Raw genomic sequence first — 25,931 nt, forward strand, 5'->3', positions numbered from 1 at the left:
AAGTGAGAAGGAAAGATGAAAGTACAAGAGGGAAAGAGAGAGAGAGAGAGAGAGAGAGATACACCCATCTATCAACACCGCTTATCTTGAACAGGGTCGAGGGAAGGCTCTGGAGCATAGGTGTCAAACTAATTTTTGTCCCGGGCCACATTGTAGTGACAATTTCCCTTGGAGGGCCGTTATGAATTTTGGGAAACCATATAAATGTTTAATCCCCTCCACATATTTCATACACAGTGCACAAAAATTGATCAATAACGAGTTTTACAATCAGAAGTCAAGAATAATGACTGTTATTGTGAATTACATATGACAATTTGAAATTTTGGTTCAGGCTTTTGCAAGCTTCATGGAACTTGACATGCTTGATTTGCTTTCGCGGGCCACATAAAATGGTGTGGCGGGCCAGGTCTTGACTTTGACACTTGTGCTCTGGAGCCTATCCCAGTTGACTTTGGGCAAAAGGCGAACTACACCCTGAACTGCTCGCCAGTCACTCGCAGGGCTTATATAGAGACGAACAACCATTCACACCCACATCTACACCCTCACTGAGTGGGAACCGATGCCACAGTGCCTGCACACAAGTCAGGCGATTGTACCACTACACCATTAGCGACCATCAACAACATACAAAAAAAACCCCAATAAACTGGCACCAAACGCCGTAATTTCAGAGAAAGCATCTTTTCTGCTCAGCGGGACTACACAGCATTGGAAGGAAATACAATTTTCCTTAAAGTAGAACACAAAGGGAGCAGATACAAAAAATACAGCCGAGGCCCCAAAATTGAACCCTGTGGAACACCGTAAGACAGTGGAGCAGTGTGGGACTCAGAGCAACCAAAGCTAACAGAAAAAATGATGTCAGCTAAATAGGATGTGTGTCTCGGTTGATCTGTTTGGGCCAACAGGTGGCTCTTTAGGGCTCCTCCTACAGCGGCACACCTGTTGGTCATCATATCATTAGTAGGTATTCTGTTAAAAGGTCTCCCGGCCGACTCTTCTGTGTCGGGTCATCTTTTCTGTCACTGTTGGTTAGTGTTTGTGTGTTACTGCCGTGGATTTTGTTTGGAGTTTTGTCACATCATGCTTTTTGCTTATGTCGTGGGTTTTTGTTTGTTACTTTGAATTCTTGTTGTTTTCAGGAATTTGTTGGTTCTGGATTTAGTTTTGACAGTGTTTTGTTCATACAATTTGTCAAGTTCACCCTGCTCCTCCCTCATGCCTGCTTTTTGGGGGCCTCTACCACCGTTTGTGACAATGTGAACCATTCAAGGGTGCTACCCCTAATACTGTACCCACCTGGTGCTGCAAACGAGCCAACAGAATACTGTGATCCACCATATAAAATGCTGCAATTAAATCCAACAAAACCAGACACACATAATCTCCAGTGTCATATGCCAGGAAGATGTCATTAAAAACTCATAACAGGGCTGACTCTGTGCCATTCATCATCTTAAAACCTAACCGGAAGATCTTCATGACATCATGTTCATCCAAGAAAGATTTTAACTGCATGTGCACCACTTTTTTCTAGAATTTTGGATATAAAAGGCAGCTTGGAAATGGGTCTGGGAAATGGAACTGCACCGAATTACAGACTGCTGTTTATAATGGCCAAGATCGATTTACCAATACTTGGGAGAAACTCAAGAAATATGGAGGAACAGGGGAGCCAGATGCCATATTCTGGCAAACCACATCCTCTGAAAACATCATGGAAATAACTTCAAAAGAATTTAACACCACTGAACATGGGACCCAGACAGCGGGGTCAATTGTCGTGTTTGAAACAAGAGTCATAGCTGTAGAAACCATATCAATAGCCCCGTTCACACGACAAGATTTACTCCGACGCTGCACCGACTCTACGCCAGTGGAGCGTTCACACGTGCAAATTTACTTCGACGTAGCGCCGCTCAACAGCCTAGTGCGCATTAAATTTGATCCACCTCAGGGAGGTGGTTTAAAAATTTGCTCCGAAGCAAATGCTCGTTTGCGAAGCAGCACCGAAGCAAATGTGCGCATGTGAACGCAACTGGCGTAAATTTGCTCAAGAGCAAATGCTCGCTTGCCGGGGAGTGGCCTCGCTACGCGCTGGAAGAGTCCATACGGGTACTTGCAAATGCATCCTGGGTATTTTGTGCTTGAAAACATGGCGGGTCACAGCAACATTTCTATAAACACTTGTGAAAAAAACGAAATTTTACTGCGAAACAAAATACTGCCCCGTGTGACCGCAAGTGGAGTTACTTCGGCACTACGTCGGTGCAGCGTCGCTCAGCGGCTTGTACGTGTGAACGCTCCACGAAATTTGTTGCGGTGTAAAATATATCGCATCAAAATACTTCGGTGCAGCTTCGGAGTAAATCTTGCCGTGTGAACAGGGCTAATGAAAAACTGCAGGAATCTATTACACATTTCAGGGTAGAAGTGAGCAAATAGGCGGAGGGGGGTTAAGTATAAAATACTTCTAATAGGACACACTTAGCCTGATTAAGGTTTGATAAATAAACTCTTTTGACCTCCTTAACTGTGATCTAGTAGTTACATCAGCAGTCTTTCCAGGTTTGACAAGAGACCTACAGATTGTCTTTTTTCCACTTAGATTCCACTTAGACTCCTGTTAAGCTGCGCGAGGTCTGTCATTAAAATAAGGCTCAGGTCTAGGTTTTGACTGCAGTGTTTAACGGAGACATCAAATCAAGTATATCACGGCAGGATGAGTGGAACCAATAGGTGAGTTCATCTGTGTTTAAAGAGGAAATGCAAAGCTCATTAAAGGCATCAGAGCGGCGGCTGCGCTCCGTAGCGGCAGATTTAACAGCAGCACAAGAAAAGATGACATCAAACAAAGATATCACGTGATCGGAAATCACAATGTCCAAGACTTTCAAGTTTGACACCGGTAGACACTAAGAAAGAACTTGATGTAAAAGTATGTCCTTGTTCATGTGTCAGGCTAGTCACATATAGCACAGAATTAAAGGAATCAAGACGGTGGAAGAGGAGATGATCATGCTTGATTGAGCCTGATTTTCGTGAAAAGAAGATCATTCAAAAAGTCATATTTAGGAGGGCGGTAAATGATGGCGCACAGCAGAGGGACAAGACGAAAGTTGCTTCAAAGCTGGTGATTGATGTGGTGAATATACACTGTTTGGATTTTAAATTGTTTTCAAAAATATTCACCGTTCCTCCGCCACAGCCTGAAGGCTTATCTCGCTTTTTTTATTCCCCTGCGATTAAAAAATTCCATTCAAAAGCTGCACAGTGTGGCATTTTAACAGCTTTTCGCTGGTGCTAGTCGTAGTTCGCAGTTGTTTTGTTTTTTGTTCGGCAGAGGGCAGCAATGTGGGAAGCAACCATAACACGTCACCATCCCTGAATGCATTGTACTGTACTTGCAAAAACATGGTGACGTATATGCAAATAAAATTTCTACAAAATGTTTGAAATGTATATTACTGAAGAAAATCTTATATGGTACAAACAACCAACAAGTTATCCAGAGTAAACGGGTCATGACAGTTAGGGTTCCTTTTGAATACATGTCAACTCAATTTTTTTTTTCTGCAATGAGGAATATGCTGATATTGAATAAAACCACTTGAAAGGAGATATAAAATGGAATCACGGAATATTCTGAGACAGGTTGTTGTGACCAATAATTGAACCGCCTCCCACCCTCAAGACCTGAGAGGTCTGATTGTAATATACTGCTTTGAACCCGCTCCAATTAGCAATCCTCTGAGATGAAGGTAAAATTGACTGTTATTAACTGCTATTTGTAACTATCAATGTACCCATTTTAAAAACATGCTTCTGGGTTCTTACTGATAGTGTCGCTAATAATTTCTAAATTGGGTGAGTAACATAAGTATTCAAGCTGCTAGTGTACTTAGAGCTGTGCTCATAAATTTACTGGATGCAAACTTATGAGCACAACTGGATGTCAATCGTAGATTTTTCAAGGGCCTCCTCACACATGTATTGAACAGTAGCCTTTGTAACTTCTTGAGGTCAGCTGTAGAAAGGAAATTGTGGCTATGCATGTCTACTTTGGAGGTTATTAATAGGGCCTGTTTTTGATATCCAACACTGTGACCTCAAATAACTGTGTGTGTGTGTGTGTGTGTGTGTGTGTGTGTGTGTGTGTGTGTGTGCGCACGCATTTGCATGTGTACTTGTGCATGAGTGTGTTTGTGCATTCGTGAATGCACTTGTGTGCGTGTGTGTGTGTGTGTGCGTGCGTGCGTGCGTGTGCGTGTGTGCGCGCGTATGCAAATATTGACTTGTTTTGAATTTGATGCCTGCAACAGATTCCAAAAAAGCTGGGACAGGGGCATGTTTACCACTGTATTATGTCACCCATCCTCTAAACAACACTTAATAACGAAGTGTTTAGGAACTGACGACACCAATTGGTGAAGCTCAGGAGGTGGAATGATTTCACATTCTTGCTTGACACACATCTTCAGCTGTGTGTAAAAATGCTCCTCCTTGAATCCCAAAATGTGTAAATTGTACAGTACCTCGATGGTCAGTTACTAAAGCGTCACTTCTGGTAAACCTCGTGGTGGCTAGAGTAACTACACCCACACTACCTGATGCTTCCAATAAGTTCTGAAACCTGCTCGGAATGAGTAATTGCAGCCTATTTCTTCATCAAACTAGTTGACAACTTGCCAACTGTAATGTGTATGTTTTACAAAACATATTAGAAATGATGTCACCCATCCTCTAAACAACTCTTAATAACTAAGTGTTTAGGAACAGCCTATTTCTTCATCAAACCAGTTGACAACTTGCCAAAAGTAATGTGTATGTTTTACAAAACATATTAGAAATGAGAATATGAATTTGAACAGACTCTGAAAAATCTTTGGAATCTGACCTTTAAATGACTTGTCTTTTCCGTGTAGTCAATTGAATATAGCTTGAAATGCATCTGCAAATCATTGTATTCTATTTTTATTTACGTTTTACACACAACATCCCAACTTCAATGGACTTGGTTTTGTAGTTCGTGAGCTGGTTCTGGTTTTTACCAGGAGAGTTTACCTCAAGACTCTCTGAACTTCCATTTTGATGCAAGTGTAATAGTCGCTAATTATTTTTGAGGAGTAGAGCATGAGCAGCCTTAGCAACATGTTTACAGTACCTTGATTGGCCCTCTGGGTGCAATAAGGTTCGATTCTAAATCCAAACATAACTTCTTTAAAGGCCAGATCTGACTGAGTGGCGAATGCTTGTGAGCGGAAAAGATTTTGGGTTTCATCAGGACTGGTCGCAAACATGTTCGCAAACGGTTTTACTTCTCGCAAACAGTTTTTCTTGACGCAAGGAACATGTTGAACATGTTGAAAATTCCCCAGTAAATCAATGTTATCGCTCACAATGGCACGTGTTGTAAATATGAACTGAAATGTTGTACTTGGTGGTCTATGAGAGCAAATTAGCTGCCACTACGGTACATATAAATGGCCATTACCACAGCGTTACTTGAGTATTTTTATTTTCTTCAAGATTCAGGTGGTAAATGACCCTGACGAATGAACTCATACACAAGTCTGAAGGGACTATCGAGCATGCTTGTGCACTTTAGCACACAACACCAAATGGTCCCCTGTTAAATCGCTGCCTTGACTTCTTTCAAAATGGTTGACCCATTACATCCTCGCACGGCTGAGTGATAGCCATTATTCTTGCTTTGAACATCTACCATTTCAAAAGAAATACAAGAACACCTAACAAAATGAATCAGTGTCATGTTTTAGAAAGACGTGCGCAAAAAGAGCACATACTGTGTACTGTGCAGTGCATAGACACGCTGATGAAATCATAGTTTGAGCAACTCCATTTGTGTGATTTATCCCCATTAAATTGGCCTTTCTGCAAACTCTAGAAGGCAGCAGAAAAAGTGTTGTTATCTTTATCCTGACATTTTTTAATCAGCGACCTCAACGACAACTCAATGCTGGAAAATGATCGCAATCACAAAATATTTAAACAGCCATACATGAATTCTGAATATACATTTCAATTTTTCTCCACACTGACTATCATTTTACGTTAAAAATGGACTGACTGGTTCGTAGCTGTGGCACCCAAAGCTGACTGGAGGTTTGTTCATATTCCAAAATGTAATGCACTTGTTGCCAAACATTGGAAGCATGCTTTCATGTTTGAATGAGAGACAACGCAGCAGCCCCAGAGTGTGTAATTTTTCTGTGGCTGTGTGGTATGCGCTGACCAAGGTATTATTGATTTGGCTTGCGTGACAGTAAGGCAACATAGTGCAGCTTTTCTGTCGTAAAGCCTCATCCATCAGTCAAAGTAGGGTCTGTAGCCCCCCCCAAGGAGATGACTGTCATTGTCTTTGTACAAGGTCATACTTCAGCCAGTCTTACTTCAAAATAGATGACAGTCCTGATATTTTTAGAAATTGTGCTTGTTTTTTTTTGCTGCAGTATGCCCTGTTGGACTAACATCACAAATAATAATAATTTACTCCAAAACCCAATTATCACAATTTTTTATAGTAATATTAAATAGTACTAATACAGCCCACACTTTGGCTGGCTCAGTCATCGGGGACAGAAAGAGTCATGGAAGAGGACTTTGAACAGGTCAAGAAATACCCGTCATGTGGACATTACGCACATTAAAGGTGAATGCGCCATCTTTGTTGCTTTGTTTACCTGGATGACGAACTACAGCTTGAGAACCACATAAACACTTATTTTAAAAAAAATGTGTTCCTCACAAAAAAGTTTGCATTGTATCAGTTATTGAGATATAACTTTGTTTTTCATTTACCAGCGATTCTTCATTTGTCAGTCGGAGAGCTTCTTTGATGGCTACATACCGGCATGTCACAGTTTGCGGAGTCACCTAGCTCAAGAGAACTCGACTTCCTTCCCACACACACGAAGATTTTTTTTTCGGAAATGTTGAACAATACAATATTTAATATAATGAGCCCCGACAGGTTTTGGACCATATTATCGGTACAAATCCCCTCTTAACACACCTTACACACAAGGATAATCTTACAAGACAATCTTATAAGACATAAGCTTGCCGGGGGTTTGGTCAGGAAGGGGCAAAATTGGGCCAAAAACAAACCCTTTGCCTTTGTGTGTACCCGACCTAAGACAAAGACAAGAGTGATATTTTTAATTGTGGTGGGATTTTATGAAAATAATCTAGCTCTCTCGATCCGATGATGACAGTTCTTTGTGCTTTCGGTCCTCCTCTTGCCTGTACGCGGAATGGCTCTTCAGACAAATCCTCGATTTGCAAACGACTACAGTGGGGGCAAGGAAACTGTATGGGGTAAGATGCCTTTTCATTAAATTCTAATCTCCTTGTCGCTTCAAAGTTGTCTTGTGCCTCGTTAGCTACGCGGTGCCATGCTGGCCTCTCCATATGCCTGGGATCAGATAGAGCACATGGGGTTCTAATGTGGAAGGCCTATTGAGCAGGCTGCTAAAGTGTTCTCTCCATCCTGTATTGATGCTGCTCTTTGTATTCAATAGAGCTGAGCTGTCAGCTGTCAGGCCACGGTATGCTGGCCAGTACGTGGCATGGCAGGGCCATAAACTTTCTTTATGGTGCTGAAGAACATCTTGGAGTTCTGCATGTCGGCATATCTATGCACCGTGTCGGCCTCATTCACCTACCACTCACCCCGCATCATTTGCAGCGCTGCTTGGGCCTGCTTCTGGAGGCACTCCAAGCAATGACACCTGGACATGTAGGAGGAATTGTTCTGTCACTCAACAAAGGCCTTCTGTGTGTCTTAATGTTCTGATCATTCTCATCAAATGAGTCCTGGTGTAGTGATTTCCTCGGGCCAATGGTGGTTTTTGCTGACTCCGCACTACTGGTTTGAATTGTTCCTAATTTAGTGTTGGGTGTAGAGTTGGCCGCCCAGATCCTCTGCAAACTTGCTTTGTCGTTGAAGTTGTTCAGGTGTGGCGAGTGTGAATGCCGATTTAATGAATTTCTGCATCTTGCAGTTTGTTGGAGCGATATGCAGGGATAGAATGGATATGACTACATGGTGGTATGTCCAACAGTCAGACTCTCTGACGGCAGATAGCAAAGTCAATCGTCATTCCTGTTGTTTGGCACTCGTTTTCACGTCGGAACATTGCATTTGTAATACTGAGGTGGTTTTCAGCACAGAATCTCAAAAGCATCGAGCTGTTGGAGTTTATTTTTCCAAGTACCGTGTAACTCCTCCATATCAGGATCTGCATCTGAATCAATATCTGCTCCAACTGTGGCATTGAAATCATCGAGCAAGATGAGTTTTTCTTTGAAGGGAGTGTTCTTTACAAGGGTGCTAAGCTCCTCGTAGAAGTTTGCCTCACTGTTGGTGAGAGTTGGGGCTTAGATGTAAATGATGGTAGCATACAGAGGAAGGTTGAGCGGAAAGCAAAGTTTCATCAGTCTTTCATTCATTTACCTTGGTAAGTCTAGAAGTTGCTTGAAGATTGATTACTTGATCAACAGTCCTCAAGGAGTCTCTCTTCATCTTTGACTCTTGAGAAGAAGGTCTCGCCAACTTTAAGCTCTTTTACTGAGACCTTCTTCTGCTAGCCTGGTCTTGCTGAAGGTTGCAGGGTGAGGGTGAGTAAATGCTGTTTGAAAGAGGGTGATTGGTCACCTGGGGAAATCCCTCACTCTTCTGTTTTCCCGGGGACAGGTAGAGAGTGGCTACTTATATCTAAGTTTCGTCTACAATTGCCAGTGGTCGCCTTCACTTGTTGCTTCACTGAGACCTTCTTCTGCTAGCCTGGTCTTGCTGAAGGTTGCAGGGTGAGGGTGAGTAAATGCTGTTTGAAAGAGGGTGATTGGTCACCTGGGGAAATCCCTCACTCTTCTGTTTTCCCGGGGACAGGTAGAGAGTGGCTACTTATATCTAAGTTTCGTCTACAATTGCCAGTGGTCGCCTTCACTTGTTGCTTCAACCCCTTCCCCATGGCTGCTGAACTATTGTGTAAAGGATTTTTTTTAAGTACGGTAGGTTTTTTTGATGCGCATGGGCAATCCCACTCTTTTGGCCTCAGAAGCATGGATCTGGTGGTATGACAAAAACGCCATCCCAACCCTGGACTATTTAGGCAGCAGGGCATAACCATGGTATCCAAAATGCCTTGCTGTGCCCTCAGCACTCCACAACACTCATTCTTACAACTACAGTTCCTGGTATGCTAGGGTAGAGGATGTGAGACTTGATCGGCTGTCCTCAATGCCTCAAAGCGGTGAACCCAGGTTTGGTTTCTGCATATGCTACAGCTTTGGAGAGCCACAAGTGGAGAGCAGAGTGCCAGCGAAGAAACATTGCAGAATGAGGTGCCATGAAAGGACATGGCAAGTCCCATTACAGAGATACGATACCTCACTGACACTGCATACACCCCAAGTAGATGTATAGATCAAAACTACAACAAAATTCTGTCAAAAATCTTTAATTTCTATTAGGCTACTTCTTTAGTTTCCATTCATAAACAGACTAGCACCATTTCTAACAGGGAAAAGACCACAAGCAGAATTCTGAGCTGAGGCTCTCCAGCTTATTTATTGTTTGCATGAACATTCATAGCTACAATTAGCTCTGTCACTAGCCCCTCCCCCTCAAAATTGAGAAGTCAAAAAGTTCAACATTAAATCCAAAATTACATTCCAAGCTGTTTAAGTGAGTCATCTTCAGCATTTCTACAATGATTACAGTGACACCGTACACGAGTGAGCTCTGAGGAGGAGGACTGAATCTGACAGTGTCGATTTTGCATTTGGTTTATGTTTCAAAGTCCCTCCCACTTGTAGCTGACAGCACACGGTGTTGTTGATGAGGTTTTACAACAGGGAGCACATTCGCCATGCAAGCCGTTTCTACATTATAAAAATGAGAAAAATAAAATAAAAGGCCTGTCAGTGTGGAGAAAAAGGCAGAGAGGCTTTTTACTCAGGAAATAGTTTGTCGGGAAATAGTTTTTGTGTGACCTGTGATTGAACAAGTCAGGTGTTTAACCCCGCTTCTTGCACAACAGTAGCTGTCGCTGAGGCTCCAGTTCACTTGTGATTATGAGGACAATCAGTATAAAAGATTAATGAATTGATCATTTGTTTATGCATTCAACAAAGTTTAGTACACGTCAAACAACCAGGAATCTCACTTAACACCCCACAACATGCCAAATCTGAATTAAAATCTGGCAGGTGTTGATAAAAATTTACCTGTCAATTTGGCCAGTGATGTATGAGGCACTCGTGTTGGCCAGATATATTCCACCATCATGTCTTGTAGATCGACTGGAACCGAGACTAACAATTCTGATTCTCACGGAATCGTTTGCATTTCTAATTTCTGGCTCCCCGTTACTCTCTAACTGTGGCATTGAAATCATTGAGCAAGATGAGTTTTTCTTTGAAGTGAGTGTTCTTTACAACAGTGCTAAGCTCCTCGTAGAAGTTTGCCTCACTGTTGGTGAGAGTTGGGGCTTAGATGTAAATGATGGTAGCATACAGAGGAAGGTTGAGCGGAAAGCAAAGTTTCATCAGTCTTTCATTCATTTTACCTTGGTAAGTCTAGCAGTTGCTTGAGGATTGATTACTTGATCAACAGTCCTCAAGGAGTCTCTCTTCATCTTTGACTCTTGAGAAGAAGGTCTCGCCAACTTTAAGCTCTTTTACTGAGACCTTCTTCTGCTAGCCTGGTCTTGCTGAAGGTTGCAGGGTGAGGGTGAGTAAATGCTGTTTGAAAGAGGGTGATTGGTCACCTGGGGAAATCCCTCACTCTTCTGTTTTCCCGGGGACAGGTAGAGAGTGGCTACTTATATCTAAGTTTCGTCTACAATTGCCAGTGGTCGCCTTCACTTGTTGCTTCAACCCCTTCCCCATGGCTGCTGAACTATTGTGTAAAGGATTTTTTTTAAGTACGGTAGGTTTTTTTGATGCGCATGGGCAATCCCACCCCCTTCCCCATGGCTACTGAACTATTGTGTAAAGGATTTTTTTAAATAGGTTTTTTGATGCGCATGGGCAATCCCACTCTTTTGGCACCCCTTCCCCATGGCTGCTGAACTATTGTGTAAAGGATTTTTTTTAAGTACGGTAGGTTTTTTTGATGCGCATGGGCAATCCCACTCTTTTGGCCTCAGAAGCACGGATCTGGTGGTATGACAAAAATGCCATCCCAACCCTGGACTATTTAGGCAGCAGGGCATAACCATGGTATCCAAAATGCCTTGCTGTGCCCTCAGCACTCCACAACACTCATTCTTACAACTACAGTTCCTGGTATGCTAGGGTAGAGGATGTGAGACTTGATCGGCTGTCCTCAATGCCTCAAACCGGTGAACCCAGGTTTGGTTTCTGCATATGCTACAGCTTTGGAGAGCCACAAGTGGAGAGCAGAGTGCCAGCGAAGAAACATTGCAGAATGAGGTGCCATGAAAGGACATGGCAAGTCCCATTACAGAGATACGATACCTCACTGACACTGCATACACCCCAAGTAGATGTATAGATCAAAACTACAACAAAATTCTGTCAAAAATCTTTAATTTCTATTAGGCTACTTCTTTAGTTTCCATTCATAAACAGACTAGCACCATTTCTAACAGGGAAAAGACCACAAGCAGAATTCTGAGCTGAGGCTCTCCAGCTTATTTATTGTTTGCATGAACATTCATAGCTACAATTAGCTCTGTCACTAGCCCCTCCCCCTCAAAATTGAGAAGTCAAAAAGTTCAACATTAAATCCAAAATTACATTCCAAGCTGTTTAAGTGAGTCATCTTCAGCATTTCTACAATGATTACAGTGACACCGTACACGAGTGAGCTCTGAGGAGGAGGACTGAATCTGACAGTGTCGATTTTGCATTTGGTTTATGTTTCAAAGTCCCTCCCACTTGTAGCTGACAGCACACGGTGTTGTTGATGAGGTTTTACAACAGGGAGCACATTCGCCATGCAAGCCGTTTCTACATTATAAAAATGAGAAAAATAAAATAAAAGGCCTGTCAGTGTGGAGAAAAAGGCAGAGAGGCTTTTTACTCAGGAAATAGTTTGTCGGGAAATAGTTTTTGTGTGACCTGTGATTGAACAAGTCAGGTGTTTAACCCCGCTTCTTGCACAACAGTAGCTGTCGCTGAGGCTCCAGTTCACTTGTGATTATGAGGACAATCAGTATAAAAGATTAATGAATTGATCATTTGTTTATGCATTCAACAAAGTTTAGTACACGTCAAACAACCAGGAATCTCACTTAACACCCCACAACATGCCAAATCTGAATTAAAATCTGGCAGGTGTTGATAAAAATTTACCTGTCAATTTGGCCAGTGATGTATGAGGCACTCGTGTTGGCCAGATATATTCCACCATCATGTCTTGTAGATCGACTGGAACCGAGACTAACAATTCTGATTCTCACGGAATCGTTTGCATTTCTAATTTCTGGCTCCCCGTTACGGTACCTTGTCCGCCAACCTGAAGAAGATGAGACCAATTTCATTCAACTAAATGAAGAGTCACCCTCAGTGCAACACTTCAATGATATGATATTGTGCAAATGAGGTTTCATGTATAAAGTTACTGCGTGCCATTCAGTTTCATAATCGGATGAGTGAATAAAATCCGTCTATTGCCAACATTGACACATCTAACTAAATGGCGGATCATCTCAAATACAAATAACCAGTTAACTGTTGCTGTTGAAAAAAAAAACCCTAACCACACCAGCAGAGATTGGGGTTGGAAGGTGTTGAATTTGATAAATAAGTCCTCCCATGCCTCCCTGTGCCCCACCAGTGCGTTGCCACTGCAGTACACGCGGTTGGGTGACCAGTTACGCCCTTGAAGCATTCCGAGGCAACCTTTGTCCTTAGCTTATTTTGCCCAAGTACGTTGAAATGAACTTTTTGCTGGCTCGCGGTGGTGTCGAAAATGTACGTAGTACGTCACACGCATGTGCATGAATAAGCAGACGCAGACAATTAAATTAACACACACACACACACACACACACACACACACACACACACACACACACACACACACACACACACACACACATCCAGCGTTCTTAACCGGCTGGATTGAATTGTTTACAACTATTTAAGTGTCAACGACCGTCCAGTCACCAGACTGACTGGCGATGTGTAAAGTTTCTGGACGGAGGACGAGTGCTCCTCCTCTTGTCCACATGAAGCAAAGTGAAGTCACTTCTCCATACAAACACGGTGAACACGCATGAGACATGCGGCGCGTCAGGACATTCCATTTTCAGTCCCGAGTAGTGTGTATTGGCAGATTACACACACAAGACAGGCTGAGCATATTTCTTTCAGCCGATAGTGAAACGGATGTCCGATTAGTGACGATTTAAGGGACGGACAAAAAAACCCACTGCCGTCCTTGTGTAGTCTATCCTTTTTGAAAGCCTCGTCATGCGTCCCCAAAATGGACATCGGTCCAAGATGGACTGTTCCATCAAAGGGACGGAATTCCCATCTCTGATAGTTGGCATACCCCAAAACAAATCGAAACTAAGCATCCTTCGGAACTGGAATCAGAACCGGAATGGTTCAAATTCAAACGATCGCGATACCCTATGTTATGTTTTGTTCTCAGTAATTTATTCCCCTGACAGTGACTCTGACATTTCCATTATGGAGCCGTAATGATAATGTTGTTTAGTCTGCCCATTTGGCTGTGCAAATTATTTCACGCCATAGTCTGGGCTGTGCAGTCAGTGCAAGAAATGAACAGAGATACAGTGGTATGAGGGAGGTATATAAAAACTGCAGAGCTAAAGTTTAAAAAATTGGCTAGTGGAAATTTTGATTGGCTGGTAACTTTCGAGAGGCCACTAGAGATCGAAAATGTAAATGTGGAACCCCGCAAACAACTGTCACAAGCATTGTAAAATTTACCTCAGATACTCAACTGTCAACATGGCAGAGCAAGCCATTTTCATCACTTTATATTGGTCAATAATTTGTAAAAAAAACAAAAAAACAATAATAATAATAACACCCGCAAGTGTAGACTGATCAACGGTATATATAGCCTTGTGAAAAAATATGAAATGGACCAAATTTTGCCCAAAGCCAGTGTTGGGTTTCTTTTCTTGAAATTGAATTTAAGACGGATATGTTAATTCAGTTTAAAGTGCATACCCCCACTTTGTTTGTGTCACACAGTAGTTATTCCATAAACATAAAATATTCATGTGAACAGCTCCCGCCTTTTATGCTGTTGCCGTTATCATTTTGCCTGGTTGTACACACTTCTTTCAGATTGAGTTTCCCGAGCTCTCTGTTTGGGCATTTCAACATTGTTCTCCTTTGATCCTCCTCCTCTTTACCATGCCCAATTATGTGTGCATGCATGGTCATTTTCATGCTGATGAAAGCCAATGGGAGTTTCAGTGGCTTTAACATAATTGTACTTAATAGCCACGGAAATGGGCTATGTGAGTCTTCTGCTGAATTTGCTGAGGAGCAAACAGATTGTTTCTCTATGCAGGTCGAAGTCACTGTGACAGCATGTTGGTGCACACACATTTTGTGCATTGTTTGATGGATTTCCTTTTTTTTTTTTTTTTTCATAGCCAAAATGCACACACAACACCCCTGTATAAATAGACATTTAGACATGCCCATTTCCCAATGTTAACACAATACAAACCCTGTGTCCATGATGAATTATGCATGAAAAATATTGTAATCACTGAAACTGTCACGTTTGATAATATCATAAAGGATTTAAAATCCACTCGGCAGTTACCAGAGGAGAGATTGAGATGAAACCTCAATGTTTAGTATATTAATGAGCTTGTTTTAAAAAAAAAAAAAAAAAGGAAAGAAAAAAAACCTAAATTGAAAAAAAGATACAATAAGTAGAGGAACAATATTAGTCATGAATGACGATTAGATGTAATGTTTTTGCAATGCTAAGAACTTACTGAACAAATGACTAAATTGTCACTCACCAAAAATAATTCCGGAGTATTCTGTTGTGTGTGTGGGGGGGGGGGGAGCATTCCATTAACGCAGGAATAAAACATGTCTGTAAAGTTGAGTTGCCATCTGACCTCGCTTTTTGATTGCATGTCCAAAGCATTTTGAGGCAAACCTGAAAAGGTCCCCCAACCAAAAATCGACGTGTGGAAGGAGGGTTGCATGTAGTCCAAATCATTACAATACTCAAATTCTTGCCTTTGTGTTTCTGCCTCTGTCTGTCTTCCCGTGCTTCAAATGCGGTGCATCAGCTTCAAATGATCATGCCATAGTGCTATGTTTCATTTTTGTTTTCTCTTTCACCTTGACATAGTATAGAGATCGCTCATCACACTCATGCACAGTAATAAAACTTGTATGCTGCATGAATGTTGTGTGCTTCCTATTTTTTTACCAGACTCGGTGCAAGACATATCCATATGAACATTAAACCCCCGCCCCAATAAATAAATTGTATTTAAAAACAAAACAATTCTTTTATTTTTTTGTCCATAGCGAGTCTTTCTGCACACAGGGCTCAGGCTTGCTAGCTGCAGTCGCACCAAAAAAGTGAACTTCTGCAGCACGACATACATCCTTCAATTACGTCCATTGTAATGGAATCTGTTTTCCAATGTCCATTTGGCTTGTCACTGAAGACCTATCTTAATGATTCACCTTTTTGGCGACCTCCATTTCAAGTTGCTGGCTAACTAGTGTTTTTATATGGCTAGGCAATAATTCAGTGTCAGTATGTACCCTGATAGACACGTGATCAATAACAATCGAAAATGCCTTCCATAAAAATGATTAATAGGAAAAAAAAACCATGAAGCAAAATCTGACCCCGGCATTGTGCATGTTGTAGGCAGCATGCAGCTAAACTAACAAGGAGGAACTGTGCGCATATGTGCTTGTGGTATACTAATACGGAAGGAGAGTGCGGCGTAAATTTGTTCAAATAAATACCTCTCGACTCAGTACAACTTGTAATCTTGTAATTATGATATTGTGCATATTGATCTGATTAAATACTTCCGGAAGGATACATGGAGTTCCCTGTCTTAGAAATGCTATAGCGTACGTGTTGGCCATGTCCGACCCTCGGCATCACACTCAAGTTAAAATCAGGCAAATAAAACGATAATGGACTATAATAATGAGCCCGCTAAAAAGCTAAACAGTGCTAAGATGGTTGATCAATGCTAATGCATGCTCTGCAAGAGAGTATTAGGTCACTACACTTTATAATGTATGAGCATTGAATGAAGGTTGATAACTATCGACAATACTGCTTTGGGGTCATGTCGAACGCAAATAAGCATTAACGTATTATATTGTAACAGTGCACTGCTGGAGGTGTAACTTTGCACACAAAAATACCTTACGAAATACATAAAGCTATTAATTGTTTCTCTAATTTTAAAAGCATTTTTAAAAAAATCAATAATTATCAAAATTTACTCATATGAAAAACCTTGTATTGCGAAACATTTTTTTTTTTTGCATTCATCCCAGCCCTTCTACGCAGGTTATGTTTATAAAGGTGTTTATTTAATTTTTATATTTACCAGTTTGACTTTTTCATCGTTGCATTGAACTCTTATTAAAGTTTAATATTAGATCTTAACATAAAATTACCTAAATTCAGCCCTTTTCTTGCTGGTCCGTATTTTCAAGCATAAAAAAAAAAAAAAAAGGATATCGACCAATATGAAATATTTCTATCATATCACCCAGGCCTTATGTTCTTATAAGAACAACAACAGTTTGATGTCACTCAACTGGAAGCAATGTGCTGCAGTGACGACCAAATGATGTTTGAAGGATTCTTGATTAATGAAGATTTCCTGTATTCCATAGGTATTATGTGTGTGTGGTCATCCTGATCTACTTCCTTCCTCTATTGGTGATGGGTTGTGCTTATCTAGTGGTGGGACTTACCCTCTGGGCCAGTGAAATCCCAGGAGACTCTTCTGATCGCTACAAGGAGCAGCTTACTGCCAAACGCAAGGTATGCTACCCCTGTGCCACCTGCATAGTTTTTATTTGACAAGCTCCTAATAAACATTCTCTTATGTCTTCGTTTCATATCCTGAATAACGGTTGTGAACAGCAATAAACTCAAATGATGGACCTTGGTGGAGCCAAGTATAGCAGCTTCACTGTTCAAGTGACGGCACTTTATGTAATATGTAGGAAAGTACATAATACCGCATAATATACTATTCATTTCTAATCTCATTGTCCTGGCTTTACTTATCCTAAATGATTCATGAATTGGATCCTGCTGTGCAATGCTCATGTGATGTTTACTAAAATGACATTTGGTCTTCTTCCTGCAGCTCATACAAGTTTAATGAATGTATACATCATAATTGATTGTATTTAATTAATGATGAGGATTTACAGACTTAATGCGAATCCATTTGCACCACAGATCTGATTATGTGCGTGTACATTCATGTCAATGTCAAATCAGACATTATTTAATTGCGTGTAAGTGCAATCAATAAGCAACGTACAACTTCTGTCACAAACTTTCCACAACATGCAATCAATATTCCGTCACTCAACTCAACTCAACTGTATTTATAGACCACTTTAGAACAACCACCGCTGTATACAAAGTGCTGTACATGGAGCAAATACCACATATACAACAATAAAATAATAAATTAATAAAAAGACAGTCGAAAGCACAAAAACGGTCAAATTAAAACAAGGTACCATGCTGAGTCAAAAGCCAAAGAATAAAAATGAGTTTTAAAATGAGTTTAAGAGATGAGCACTCACGGGCCCGCCACGTGATTTTATGTGGCCCGCAAAAGCAAATCATGTGTGTTAACTTGCATGATGTTGAGGTTTTGCAATAATTTTGATACCCCGTTGACACTCACTTGAACAACATTTGAACAAACTATGAAAGTTGACTGATTTCAAATCTAGTAATCCATTCATTTGTTGTGTACAAATACTAATGCGATAAGATGACGAAACATTTTTGTGCTTTCACTGTCATAAGGGCCCTCTGCGGAAAGCCGTAACTCCGAAGTGGGCTGCGACAAAAATGAGTTTGACATCCCTGGTTTAGCGGGGGGTCATTCCAAAGAGAAGGACCGGCAACGGAAAAAGGCTCAATCCCCTCTCAGCCTTTGCTTAATCTACTCTAACTCTAATAGCATCGGCTCCGCACACCCGAGGCACCTGGCAACTTTAAAACGTACAAGGAGCCATTGAAGGAACGCCAAAGTAGGGAGTTACATTTATGTGCTCCCTCTTACGAGTTCCAGTCAAGAGGCGAGCAGCAGCATTTTGAGCCAACTGAAGACACTTGAAGGATTGCCTGACTCCAAAATAAAGTGCATTAAAGTAATCCAGCCAAGATGTGGCAAAGGCATGAATTACTGTTTCAAAGTGCAGTCCAAAAACAAGAGGCTTTACTCTCGCCAGCTGCCTTAGCTCAAAAAAACTGGATTTAACAGCACCAATTTGCCGGCCCGCTTTAAAATCTCCGTCCAGTTTAACCTTGGCAAAGCACATATAATTTGGCTTCTGTGAAAAAGGATGCATTAAATAACAAATGCAAGAGACAGTATAGGACAGGAATGGGGTGGGTCGTTTTGTGGGAACCTTTAGGGAAATGAACCTCTGTTCCAGTGCGACTGTTCTCCAGTGTCTCAGGAGTGCAAGGTCTATTGACCTGATGTTGGTGGATTTTGGTGTGGAGGAACTTTGAAGCCCTGATCTTTGTTGCAGGTGGTGAAGATGATGATTGTGGTGGTGTGTACGTTTGCTATCTGCTGGCTGCCCTACCACGTCTACTTCTTGCTGCACCAGTTTTTTCCTGATATGTTTGTGGAAACATTCATCCAGCAGGTCTATTTGGCCATCATGTGGTTGGCCATGAGTTCCACCATGTACAACCCCATCATCTACTGCTGCCTCAATGACAGGTAAGCATGTGAACTTGCAACTCACAGGCCATCTTTCAATGGTTTGCTACCTAGAGGGAGAGTTAAATTAAAAGTATTAGCGGCGAGGATGGATGAATAGATTTAATAATACAGTTCCTCAAATAGTGGCCTCAACTATCATGGCTGTCAGACTGTCGGTTTGACAGTCACCACATCGCTAGCTTGGAAGGAAAAACCTGGAAATTAATCCATAAACTGTCTACTCTCGGCCTGAACTCCATTCTCTTTTACTGGCTTCTCAATCTTCTCAACTGTCATGATAAGTAACACCACTTCAGCCAGCATCACTGCAAATACGAGCACTACACAGGCATGCGTCTTCAGCCCCATTCTCGAAACCTTGTTCACGTATGATTGCGTCACCTCCCACAAGGACAACATCAACATCAAGTGAGGGGACGGCACTAGAGTAATAAGACTCATTTCTCAAAGGGTCAAAGCAACCTATAGGGAGGCACAGCCTGGTGTCATGGTGGGAGGACAACAATAACCTTCCACTCAAGACGAACAAGACGAGATAATGGCGGAACATGAGGAGGAGGCTTCATAAGATGCTGCTCATCCAGTAAATTGAAGTGGAGACGGTAAACAGTTTTATGTACCTGGGCATCTTTATCAGTGTGTACCGACCCTGGCCACTGGGTGCTACACAGTTGGTTCAGTAACCCCAACAGCGGCTATACTTAATTAGGGGGCTTAGGAAGTTTTGGTCCCAAAATACTTTGCAACTGCACTGTGCTGAGCAGCTTGACCAGCTGCATCGCTGTGTGGTAAAGCAGCACTCCTGTTGGAGCATCGACCACCGCATAACAGGTCTTTCTTCACCATCAAAGACCCCATGAATCCCCAGGATGGACTATTCACAATTCTGTCCTCAGGCCAGAGGTACACGTGTAAAATGCAGGACCTGTAGGCAAAAAAAAAAAAAAGATCTTTCTTTTCTTAAACAGCTGACAGGAGTAAGCACATGCAGTTGTCGTTTAGACATAGAGCATCTGTCTGTTTTGATACAACTTCTGACCAATCCATGAGTTGTACACTTACTATTCATCCTTTATTTTACATTGTTATGCTGATTTATAGACATATTTTGTTTTTGCTTTATATTATTTTTATTCTTATTATTATTTATACTCCTATATCTAACAATATTTTGACATGCATGTGGACGGCAAAGTAAGAATTCTACTGCACCATGCAGGTAAACATGTTTCCCTACTCATGATGTGATGATCATAAACATTTAGAATCCTGACTGAATCATAACTGTATCAGATATCTACCAATGCAACTGGACTGCAGCATAAATGGGTATATGTGGACTATCCCAACAATGCATGACTGTAACTTTCAAAACACCAACTGTAAAACTTAATTGAAAATGTGCGTGCCTCATGTCATTACTGGATGTGCCATTCTTTGGAATTATTATTATTAGTTTTACAATAGGACGTCCCGGTGGTCAAGTGGTTAGCGCGTTGACCTCACATGCAGCGGTACCGGGTTTGATTGAGAAAATGGATGGATGGTTGGATGAATTTTTCAGCTCATACTGTGGTGCACATTATTGCTGGAAAAAAATGTTATTATAAATTTTACAAAATTATTTATCGCAGGCGGCCCGGTGGCCCAGTGGTTAGCGCGTCGACCTCACAGTGCAGAGGTCGTGGGTTCGATCGGCCTTCCTGTGTGGAGTTTGCATGTTCTCCCCGTGCCTGCGTGGGTTTTCTCCGGGTGCTCCGGTTTCTTCCCACATTCCAAAAACATGCATGGCAGGCTGATTGAACACTCCAAATTGTCCCTAGGTGTGAGTGTGAGCGTGGATGGTTGTTCGTCTGTGTGTGCCCTGCGATTGGCTGACTACCGGTTCAGGGTGTCCCCCTCCTACTGCCCAAAGACAGCTAGAATAGGCTCCAGCACCCCCCGCGACCCTTGTGAGGATAAAGCAGATCGGAAAATGGATGGATGGATGGATTTTTACAATAGCACAATTCGGATCTGTGGTAAGTAGCATCAAAATAAAAATATGTTTCCAATCAGATGTGGATAAACTTCTGATATTTATCGGATGTCCGCACCAATAGTGTAAGTAGATGCATTATCATATATATTTATTTTTGTTTTGAAATGTTATTGTTATTGTTGACTTACGTGTTGTACCTGCTCGATGTTGCACTCATGATGCAATTTGCCGCTAGTTTTAGTGTCATTCATAGTGTCAAAATGTAAATGGTGAACATTTCTTACATGCATTGAATTGGAATAGGGCACCAGTACCTGCTGTGCAGATCCAGATTTAATGTGCTCACTATTGAGCCCATTTGAACTGCATTGCTCATCAAAACAAAAGCACTTACCTAAGCACAGAATAAGTCACTCAGATGAGTTTAAGTGTGGCTGTCATTCATTTGTTCGGAACAACGTCCCTGCCTGTATTAAGGATGTGTTGAAGTATGTAGCGATGATGTCTTTTCGGACCATTAATGTTCCAAGCATTTCTGTGAAAATCTGTCATCACACTCCCAATTTCGAAATGTATATGAGCCAAGGAGATACACACCACTGATTAGTTGTCAGCCTTATTTTCTCGATGACAATCCTTTTAAAACCTCCGCTTCACTTGACATATGAACGCATTAGGCTAAAAAGTACAATGTTCTCTCACTCACTGATTGCGTCTCACACCACGCCAAAAAAAACATGATGCCTGTCACATGGATTTTGTAAAACCAAAAAAAGACAGATGGTGCGTGTTATCTTCCACCTGTTAATTGTATCTGTGCTGTCAGAAAAATTAGATTTCACACTTGGTTGTTTTCACTTCTAAACTTAATTTTGGATGAAATAATTTGAAAATATATGAGTCGACTGAGGCGAGCTGAGATTTAGTCATCCTTCTTACGACCGAGTTTTCTCTCTGCCGGTTCAGATGATTAAAAACAAATGTGACCGATGACGGTTTTCTCCTTCATCTTCCAGCCATAGACTTTTCTCGTTTCTCCCCAGTGAACATTTTCCTTTTCTCTTCACTCACTTGTGTCTTATCCGCTTATGATTTCACCCAGCCTTGCCAGATTTTTTTCATCTGGGTGCCCAATCATTTCTGTTCTGATCACACTTTTTTAAAATTCTCTTATTTGAGATACTATGTATGTATGATACTATGTAAATTACCACCTGCATTGTGTCGCAAGAATACAGTCTCACTCAAGGTCACTTCCACATAAAATTAAAATTAGAATAGAGCCCAGTTAAATGGACCCCGATATCACTCTAACTTTCATAGCACATTAAGTTAAATCAATGAGCATTACACAATTAAAAGTACAAAAGATCAAAAGACAAGAACAGAAACTATGTACCGGTATGTGTGTGTGTGTGTGTGTGTGTGTGTGTGTGTGTGTGTGTGTGTGTGTGTGTGTGTATATATATATATATATAATTTTTTTTTTTTTTTTTTTTAACAATGCAGACTAAAATTGCCTTTTTTTAAAATTGTTCAATCATCTCACTGGAACTATTTATTTGTGATATTACCAGATTACTCCATGGAAATTCCATACAGAGACTATTGTATCTTTTTCTGTTATCGCATTAGATGTTTCTCTAATTGGCAGCAATCAGCAGAGAACCAAGTTCCTCTCAGTTTGCCAGTTAAGTTGAAGGAATTGAAACAGGAAGTAAAAATAAATATTCTGCTCTGTTCCGCAAACAATTAACAACTGAACCTTTGGACTGTCTGTTTTCTATCTTCTGTTTCATTTGTTACAGTGTGTACGTGTGCATAAGAAAATTAAACAATGTTTATTTCCCCCACAGGTTCCGCGCAGGTTTTAAACAAGCGTTCCGCTGCTGCCCGTGTGTCCCTCAAAGCTCCTACGAAGGCCTGGAAATGAAGTCTACTCGCTACTTTCAAACTCAGACGAGCATTTTCAAAGCAAGCCGTATGGAGACCACTGTGTCGACTGTTGTCCAAGCGGGGGATGAAACAGAGCAGTCTAAGGCCAAAGTGACAGTCGGTCCTGGCCCTGCTGAATCAATCGTTGGGGCAGAACCACGAAGCTGTTCGCTGGACCTCACTTCAAATGGTTCTTCGTCCCGGAGTGCCTCCAAAACTGTATCTGAGGCATCGAGTTTCTTCTCGCATAACAACCTCCAAGACCAGACATTAAACTCAAGCAGCTTTTTCTCAGATAGCCGGGAGAGAATTTGAGACAATAGCTCGAAAGAACTTGTGCTGAAACTGAACGTGTAAGTGACTGCGAACGATTGGTTTTGCACAAGTACTTTGCATTTTCACTGGAACATTAGTTGCATCTAAGAATGCTTGGCCACTGAGCACGGTCTTTCCTAATTCAAGAATTTTCTTGCGGTGACTCGTGCTACTCGCCGCTGCAGTTTGTTGCCAACAAGGAATGATGAGCACAACATGATTGCATTTGATTTTGAAAACTGTACCCTGAAGCAGATTTTTTGGTTTTTCACAGCTTCCGCTCGGCACGCCAGCCCTCTCTCATTTTGCAAGGAAAGTTCACACATTCTCACCCCCACTAGCTTTCTGACTTCACAAGGTCTATTTCGGCATTGTGGTAAAAAAATGAGACCAGCATGCTGCAAATACACGCCGTTGTCTGCAAGGCAGTTAAAGCTGGAGGAACTTGGAGTCTTTCGGAGAGGAAAGTGCATTTTCCTATTCGAACTTGCCGATCAAGTTGCCACTCTCTCCCCAAGCAGGATTTTCTCAACTCTCGCATGTGAAGAATGAGCACTTGTCTTGGGGTCAAGGAACCTCGAACAGGTGCTGCTTAATATTCTGCCACATCCCTGATGCGCTGTCATGACTCATCTTTAAGCAGCTCAACAATGATTTGAAACATCTGCTTCCTTCTTCTCATCATCGAGAAGCTCCCCAGACTGTGAATGAGCCGCGGCAAACATTGAGCGGAGACAACAAACACAAAACAAGAGCTTACGTTTTGAAATCGTGTGGAGCAGACTGATCACTGGAGGAAAGCTCCAACGTTTGATTTCATACAGAAAGCAGATTTCAGCTTTCTACTACTGTGAGAGAAATGATGCATTTCCCATCCAATTCCTGACTTTCGCTCCGACCTCTGTCCGACCACAGACTTATATCTGAATGGACTAAGAATTGGTTCCTCACCACAGGTGACAAACCCGGCCACAGTTTGGCTTCAGTCACAAATGTTTCTATTCGACTGGCGGGTAAGGGAAGGGAGCTTGTTTACGTGCCAGTGGAGTAGAAGCACCTGTGGCTAAAGACAGTTTTTAATTTCTGGACCCTGGATTTTCCACCTCTGCCCCCCGTGACTGAAGCCAAAGGGGAGCCATTTTCTGTTGCCTCTGTTACTGACAATTTCTGTTTGGTTTTGGCCGAAAACAACGTTATCGGTGTGTGTTTTAAGCTAGCATCCCTGTATGGAGTACTAAGGGCCTCTCAAAGGACAAATCTCACTGTTTGCATGGATCCATTCAGCGTATGTTCTCTCAATATTGTGAATCGTAATTTACAAGGGTTATTTTTACATTTCTCAGTGGAATTTTGTCCGAATTGACTTTGCTTTCGTTTCATCGTTGATCGTTCTGACAGCATGATGCAGACAAATCTTTGAGTAGCACTCGGAGATATATATACCTTATAAGAAAAAATTTATAATCACATTCTTACTGATGAAATGTGCATGTGGCGCTTTTCACAGATTAGTACAACCATATATTGTGGCATTTTCACGGTAGAGACAGAAAATAACGTGAAAACGCCACAGAGAAATCAATACATTCAAGTTTGCCGTGCAAGGAGAGTCACAATGTAAGATGGTCGCCACTGGCTTCACTTATAGCTACGGCAAGCAGACGGCTTTGTTTGTCCATTCGTAAACTAAACCTGGAAAAAAATGTGGTCACAGACATGATCGAGCTAATTTCTTTTTCAACTTCCTCACCTGTTCTTTATCTTTTTGTGTGCATGCCTGTACACTTTCCCGAAGGTATCAGTCATGATAAAAGAGGAAAGTCCTGTGTTCAAACTCAGTTTAATCATTTACTTTACCAAGAGATGATTAGTTATTGTACCTTTCATTCTTGTTTTATACTGTCTCTTGCTATGTTTTCTTTGATTACTCTGTCTGTCTCACACATTCCAAAAATATACGTTAATTGAAGACTCAAAATTACACATAGGTGTTAACATGGGTGAGGCTTTAATGGTTGTTTGCCTAAACTGAAGATTTGCTGCAATCGACAGGAAACCAATCCAGACTCTTGCCCGAAGTCAGTTTTGACAGACTCCATCTGATCCAAGATCCTAACGAGAACAAACGGCATAGAAAATAAATGGCTGGTTATCTATGATGGAAGACATTATGATCAAGATTTTTATGTGTGTTCTGCAGGCATCTAATGGCCGGTCTGTGTCTTTGTGTGAGCTCAGGTCAATTTTCTTGCAAGGGTCCGAATTCACCTCTTGGTCTCGACACACTAGATTTTATTTTAAGTGAACCGGTCCTGACAAGTGTGAACACAGATATGAAAACCGCGGAAATGATTGCGGTTCAGCTCTGAGGGTCAACTGCATTTTTATAGGATTGTTCCTTCAGTCCAAGTCTTGTTGTTAATTCCAAAAGGAAATGTCCGTTGTTCTGCTCATCAAGGTTAATCAAAAACAGAGATAAAGTATAAACCATGGGCCACATGCGGCCTGCTCAGTTCTTTGATGCAGCCCGCTGCGCATTTACATTTTCAAGTGTTCTGTAATTTGTTGCATTCATTAAAGACAGAAATATTTTACATTACACCTTTTCCTACAAAGTACGAGAAAATATTCATGAAATAATCAGTTAATGTATTCTAATTGACATCATCATAAAATACATTATAGGGGTGTTCACACGGCACACATTTGCA

General features: G+C 41.4%; 1 protein-coding gene across 1 annotated transcript in view; it reads left to right on the forward strand.

Moving 5' to 3' along the window:
- tacr1a (tachykinin receptor 1a) overlaps positions 1 to 25,048 on the forward strand; it is a 54,397-nt gene extending 29,349 nt beyond the window's left edge. The window contains exons 3-5 of the mRNA XM_019885091.1: positions 16,894 to 17,044; positions 18,790 to 18,986; positions 22,827 to 25,048. Of these exons, the coding sequence (XP_019740650.1) occupies positions 16,894 to 17,044; positions 18,790 to 18,986; positions 22,827 to 23,220 (742 nt within the window). The 3' untranslated portion in view covers positions 23,221 to 25,048. The remainder of the gene's footprint in view (positions 1 to 16,893; positions 17,045 to 18,789; positions 18,987 to 22,826) is intronic.
- Positions 25,049 to 25,931: the final 883 nt, after the last annotated feature.

This window comes from Hippocampus comes, unplaced genomic scaffold, assembly GCF_001891065.2.
Source record: "Hippocampus comes isolate QL1 unplaced genomic scaffold, H_comes_QL1_v1.1 scaffold45, whole genome shotgun sequence".
Lineage (NCBI taxonomy): Eukaryota > Metazoa > Chordata > Actinopteri > Syngnathiformes > Syngnathidae > Hippocampus > Hippocampus comes.